The following is a 6,841-nucleotide window of genomic DNA, read 5'->3' as shown; positions in this document are numbered from 1 at the left end:
AATACAGTTTGAATCTCAAAAAATGAAAAATATCATATAAATTGAAACAGATAGAGTCGTATCATGTAAAATAAAATATAAGGAATATTGCAATAACTCTCACTCAATTTTTTTTTAAAATAAAAATAAAAAAGACTGGTGGACTGTAGCTACCGAAGCTAAGGCACTAAAGCAGTTCCAAGTCAAAAGGCAACTCAGGGATTGGAGTATGAAAAACAGAAGTAATTCAAGAAAACCATACCCCCAACTGTCAACCGACTCAGTTATTCCCAAATAATAATCAAAAGCTTAATTCATCTCTTAGCCTCCCACCCATGACTACGTTATTATTTTTCTAACTTCCTACGTCTTCAGAAACTTCCATTTGAAAAGAAACGCTCCATCTTCACCCATTTAATACCCCCCAAAAAAAGTAGTAACAGAAAAACCCATCAGACTTCTTTTTATTTTCCTCTCTTTCAGTTCTTCTATCTAGTTGATTCTTGATCAACTATGGCTTCAATTCATATTATTGCAATTTTCTCTTTAATTCTTCTTCTTCTACCAACATGGTCCACTGCAAGCAATGCTCTACCTCCTATCTTCTCCCCTATCTTAGGTAGTAATTCTCAAATTTATTTTAATCCCAACAAGGAATTTTGGTGAAAGTTTTGATTTTTATGAACTGGGGTGTTCTTAATTTTGCCTTTTTGTTTGATTCTTTGATTTGGGTTTCGTGAAAGATTCAATCTTGGTGTATATTTTACTGATTTTTGTTGTTGTTGTTGTGGTATTTACAGAGAATGCGTGTAAAGAAATGAATTGTGGAAAGGGTACTTGCAAGGCATCTTCAAATTCGGCATCTTCAAATTCTACTTTTGGATTCGCATGTGAATGTCAACCTGGCTGGAGGCGAACTCGTTCAGAAAACGATAATCTCTTCAAGTTTCTTCCTTGTGTAATTCCCAACTGTAAGTCCCGTTTCTACAAAGAACTCATGTTAATATATAATAGTAGCTGGATTCATGCATTTCTAGATATTTAATACTTTCTCTGTTCACTTTTACTTGTCACGTTTCGCTTCTCAAGAGTCAAACTATATGGATTTTGATCAACAAAGATGTATTTTCTCATCATATTAATATGAAAAGAATTGCAACTTACAGTTTTTTTTTTGTATAATCTTCAAACATCTGAATTTTAATTTTAAAACAGTGAGTTAATCTAATTCAATTTAGCTTCGAGATTAGTCAAATTAACTCTCGAGAAGGGAAATGTGTCAAGGAAAAGTGAATGGAGAGAGTAGACATTTTAATATATTTATAGGATGTAATCTCTTGTGATAAGTGTGAATAAGTTATCTAGAAGTATGGTATATGACCTGGTACAACATGTTAAAATATACAATGGTGGTGTAAAATATATTGGTAAGTTCTTACTGTAATCAACTCTGTTGAAGTCAGTTGGATATTTATGCTTTTTCTTCTGTTATAGCCCCTTCAAATGAGTAGACGAATTTTCTTCTGCTTTTTTGTTTGTTCTATTTTATTTATGAATGTTCTTCTTATCATTTTAAAACCTATAAGACTTTGTTTGTGGCTTTTGTTACCCTCTTTTTTTTTTTTTTCTTTTTTTTCTCTCTCTTTCTGTTTAAGGAACTGTCTAGTTTATATTTATATTTATAGTCGCAAGTGCAGAGGTATATAAGCACGTTTGAAGAGTGATTTTGAACTATGATATCCAATATGGAAAATTTTACCTCGATCAATCATAATTTGTGCTGGTATGAATTCTGATTAAAATTTATAGTTATTAGTAATATCCATTATGACCAAAAAATAAAACAAAACAAATAAAACTAGTGGAAATTCTAGATATGGTGAACAAAGTTCCCTTTTTCATTTGTTTTCATTCCTTTCTTCTCATGTTATCACTGAACTATTTGGTTTCCAAGGGTAGAGTTGCACTTCTTACACGTTTTATCAAAAGGACACAGAGAATATAAATCGATTAAATGGCAATCTCTATTTTCCTCACTCTTTGACTTCTGATGGATTTTGTTCAAATCTATTTGCTTAGCCTAATAAAATTCATTGATTCAGAAAGCTACAACACCATACTATTCCAAAGCCCAGACCAAATCAACATGCTCCACATAGAAAACAACTCTAGCAAGTAATGGTTATATAATCAAATATAATTTTCATTTAGACTTGTTTGAGTTAGATTTTTGTAGCTTAATTGAAATGGTTATCCACATAAGCGATCATTGTGTTTTATTTTCAGTCACTGTAGCTTGTAGTCGTTATCTTGATAATGATGTTTTCTTTCTACAGGTACTATGAACTTCTCCTGTGGAGAGAAGGAGGCTCCTGCCCCAGCACCAGATAAACGCTCTAATTCATCGATCTTTGAACGTAATAACAACTTGCTATTCATAAGATTATGTACTTTGCGTAATCAGGAATAGTTATTGAAGATTTTGCTATTAATTTATGTCTTCTGCTGTGATCTTCCAGCTTGCCATTGGGCTGATTGTGGAGGAGGCTCATGCAATAAGACCTCTGCCGTGACATATTCTTGCAATTGCCAAGAGGGTTATTACAATTTACTCAATCAGACTGCTTTCCCTTGCGTCAAAGATTGTAAGAATCATGCCTTATGAAACCACTTCTAATATTCAGATACTAACCAAAACAGTGTCCTAATGTACTAATGTAACAATAAATGATATAGAAGTGTGGCCAGATAGTTATGACTGCCGATTAGTTTTAATTTAGGAAAAGAATTGACTACTGACGGTTTGATACATGTAATAGGTGCTCTTGGAATGGATTGTGCTCAGCTGGGGATTGATGTACCAAACAGCTCGTCTCCTCCTAGTTTGCCTGATAACAGCAAAAGTATAGGTACGATTAATTCTTTGAATGTGGCTGTTAACTTGTCCTTTAACTTATCCTTTCTTTTGTACTCTAATATGCTCGTGTTTCGGGTGAAAAGCATACTGAAATTTCCTGGCTGTGCTCATATGGAAGTAATTTATAGTTCAACATGCAAGACTGCGAGTACTAATGACCCCAAATTTGATATTAATTCCACTTCTTTCTTTTTTTCTCTTGTTCGTTTAAAACAGGTATTTCATTTTTTGGTGGTGGCTATGGCTGGTTGATCATCACAGTTGCATCTATAGCTGCGGTTTTGTTGATATAATTACTCCTGCGTTGATGAATAAGCAAATTATTTTGCAGCTGGTTTTGGCTTGGGGGTTATCATATTTGTTAATCCGATACGAGTGATTTAGAAAATTTTGCTTTGTTATATAGGTAGTTAGGAGATTCCACTTATGCCATTGAGCTTTATGTATTCCCTGTGTATAGCATTCTGGGGTTGATTATTTTTGGACTTGTGAGACATTACTCAATTTGATTGGAAGATTGAACAATCTGCACTTCTTATGCTATTGTAGTCCTTAAATTTATTTACATTTTGTCCAAGGAAAGAGGAGGAGCAAGAAATTTGTTTATCTATGTCTTCAGGCAATGATGCTAGTGAGTATAAAGGCACATGTCTATGCTTTATTCTGAGAATACTGAGATAATGTATTCATAAAAGAGCCCAAAAATGGATAAAATGTTCCAAAAATTTCAAGAGCTTTCTTTTTCAGTTAGTCTTGGGCTTTTCATGAGAATTTTTTGATGAAATAACCCTTAAATGCCACTATTCGGCCGTATTTTTGAAAAATAGCCATTGTCATGCAGTTTCAATTTCAGAGGTGAACTTTCATGATAATATTCTAAAGTTTCACATAAAATTTAGAGAGCTGCTAAATGACCACACTTATTTGGCCAAATGTGGCCACACCTATAAAAAGACTATCATAACCTTATTTGGATTTTGCAATGTTTACCCCAACAATTTTCCCTCCAAAACACACTAGTAAATACAATAACTTATTCTTATTCCCAACACACATTGAGCAACTAAAATTGATCCATGTTTTCATATAGATGAAGATGAAACGTCTCTACATACTTTGTGTATTTTATATGTATAGCAAATTATGCGGTTTATTTAATTAAAAAAATTATACTCTTTACTTATTAAAAAAATATACAGTCTACTAAAAAAAACCGCTTTGCAACTTGGTCACTTATCTAAATTGAATATAATTAGTGATCAATGTAGATAAATACAACATATTGGATTTTTAAAATTCGATATAATCACATATTTAAATTAGATGTGAAACTTATAAGTAATACTTTGTTTAACAGTATGAATTATGATATACTAGCTACTTTTGTTGTACACTTATATATCAACCATATTAAATCTTTAACATTATAAGTCTTAATAACGTCAAACAATGTGAAACTTATAAGTAATACTATGTTTAACAGTATGAATTATGATATACTAGCTACTTTTGTTGTACACTTATATATCAACCATATTAAATCTTTAACATTATAAGTCTTAATAACATTATAAAATATCAAATAATAGTCACAAGAGATACAAGACCCTGTTTGTATACAAATCATATTAATTTTCTTCGTAAATACAATTTACAATTTGATTTATGATAGTTAAAAAGTTATTAAAATTGTAAAGAACCATTACAATGTAGGAGTCGGATCTTATCAGTCAATCTTACGTTTGTTTTTTTTTCCCACGATATCGGTATTCCTTTGCTACTTCTTGAAAAAAAGTATAGTTATTTTGAAATTTATATAATAGTTTTCACGAGATATAATTTCATTGTTTTTTTTTTTAAATTGGAATTTACAACTAATACTTATTTAATGAGAATTATTATATAATTAGTTTTTCCTGTGGACTTGGATACCAAACATATTAAATTTTATTTCTACTTAATAAAATAAAATAACGTAAAACTAATATGAATAATAATGTAAGCGATAGGGATTTTGCCTTTAAATCTTTGTGCAACAAAAATTATTGACAAATTTCATGTTTTAATCACAAGTTCTTCAGTATTTTAATATATATTTTTTCTATTTATTTTGTGATGTAACCATAAATCCATCCTTATTCCATTGTTATGTTGCTATGAAATGTCATTGAAATTATTATTACTAATTTATATAAACTAAATGCACCAACACCATTGCAATGTTTATCAGTATATGAGAACTTATTTAAAATGAAAAATTCTTAGATACATGAAATTACTTTAAATTACTTATTAGAAATAATTACGGACTATATACATAATATTTCCACCAGTGTTTTAAAAGGCAGTTTCAGGACTCGCCTCGGGGCTCACCCCGGGGCGGGCAATGGCAAAATGCACCGGGGCTCAAGTGCGGGGCTTAATTCCTGTGAGATTTACGCCCTAAGCGCCCGACTGTTCGCCCTAAACACACCTAACGCCCAACGCTCGAGGCTCGCCTAACCGTTCTTACACAAATTATATGTTAAATTCCTTAGTTAAAATCATTGACCCTTATAATTCTTTAAGAAATGAATGATACTTAATAATTTTCATCTATAGAAATAAGAAGATCGGGTTTAACTCAATTAACAAGTCGTAGTCAATGTTTTAAAAGGCAGTTCTAGGACTCACCTTGGGGCTCGCTCCGGGGCGGGCACTGGTAAAACGCCCTAGGGCTCGTATGCGGGGCTTAGTTCTTGCGAGGCTTACACCCTAAGCGCCTGACTGTTCGCCCTAAACACACCTAACGCCCAACGCTGTGGTTGGCCTAACAGTTCTTACACAAATTATATGTTAAATTTCTTAGTTAAAATCATTGACCCTTATAATTCTTTAACAAATGAATGATATTTAATAGTTTTTCATCTATAGGAATAAGAAGATCGGGTTTCTCAATTAACAAGTCATAGTATTGCATATTTACTATTTGAGAACATCGTGAGGGTGAATATCATTCTATATTTCTCTTAAAATACATAATCGAATTGTTCATTTTCACTTGTCATTGGTCTTTTGTCGTATGTATCAAAATTATCATATTCTATTATTTCGTTACTTAAAAGTAGTTTTATTTATATTTATGAAGGAATTATGTTTTAATTCTAATACTGATAAAGTTTATTGATTATTTGCTTGTAGGGAGATAAAATGAATAGTATGATAGTAAAATTGTTTTGAGAAATTGTGATTTTTCATTGTTTGTAAGTTAAGATGTTAGAGTTGATTTGCATTTCATAATAGCTTTTATTTCACTGTATTGTTTATACTCGTAAAATTATGTTATATATAATTACAAGTTATAAGTGGCGTATAATGGATTGCTTTGATATATACATATCATTTATTTACAGTTATTTTTTAATGTAATTTTACATATTTAAAAATATTTATTATAATTATATTATTTTATGAAATACTAAATATTAAATACCCATGGTGATATGATCCTACTTAGCACACTTCATTTTAAGACGTACATTCAAGGATGAGATATGAGACTTCAAGCTCTACAAGCTACACATGGAAGACGAGGAAGTCATTTTGAGGCCTTGGGAGGTTCCTACAAGCCACACAAGATGACTTATGATGTGTGGAAGGGGTGGCTTCAGTGAGGCTGAAGAAGCTCTTAGAAAGGGGACCAAATGCGCAAAGTGGCCAAACGTGCAAATAGGAATCGTACATGTGCAAACTTGGACAAGGTCGGGAGTTGGATATTTGTGCAAAGAAGGTTATCTTTGCAAGAAGGCCATGCACGCTGTGATTAGAGGGCCATCTAGGAGAGGCGTATTTGGCCATCACGCCAATTTTTAATCAAGCATTACACTAAGACAACAAACAAGCGCCTTATTAATGAAGATTGTAATCATTATTAGTCTTCTTTACTTACAACTTTGTATATATAAA

The 6,841-nt window shown here is 31.8% G+C and overlaps 1 protein-coding gene across 2 annotated transcripts; it reads left to right on the top strand.

Annotated features, from left to right (window-relative positions):
- Positions 1 to 233: 233 nt before the first annotated feature.
- LOC132046874 (uncharacterized) lies at positions 234 to 3,437 on the top strand. 2 transcript variants are annotated; one of them, XM_059437684.1, is made up of 6 exons: positions 234 to 601; positions 780 to 950; positions 2,316 to 2,396; positions 2,499 to 2,624; positions 2,799 to 2,888; positions 3,113 to 3,437. In XM_059437684.1, the coding sequence occupies exons 1-6, from the start codon at positions 493 to 495 to the stop codon at positions 3,187 to 3,189; spliced, it is 654 nt and encodes a 217-aa protein (XP_059293667.1). In that variant the 5' UTR covers positions 234 to 492; the 3' UTR covers positions 3,190 to 3,437. The 2 variants fall into 2 exon arrangements, with proteins under 2 accessions (XP_059293667.1, XP_059293675.1); XM_059437692.1 differs by having other exon boundaries at positions 236 to 598.
- The last annotated feature ends 3,404 nt before the right edge of the window (positions 3,438 to 6,841 follow it).

The sequence above is a fragment of the Lycium ferocissimum genome, chromosome 1 (assembly GCF_029784015.1).
Source record: "Lycium ferocissimum isolate CSIRO_LF1 chromosome 1, AGI_CSIRO_Lferr_CH_V1, whole genome shotgun sequence".
Taxonomy (NCBI): Eukaryota; Viridiplantae; Streptophyta; class Magnoliopsida; order Solanales; family Solanaceae; genus Lycium; species Lycium ferocissimum.
This window is presented reverse-complemented; position numbering and strand designations above follow the sequence as displayed.

Excerpts from the sequence above, each read along its gene's own strand:
- LOC132046874 (XM_059437684.1), top strand. The coding sequence starts at position 493 with ATGGCTTCAATTCATATTATTGCAATTTTCTCTTTAATTCTTCTTCTT. Across the intron at positions 951-2,315 it reads TCCTTGTGTAATTCCCAACT|GTACTATGAACTTCTCCTGT; the intron begins GTAAGTCCCGTT and ends TTCTTTCTACAG. Across the intron at positions 2,889-3,112 it reads TGATAACAGCAAAAGTATAG|GTATTTCATTTTTTGGTGGT; the intron begins GTACGATTAATT and ends CGTTTAAAACAG.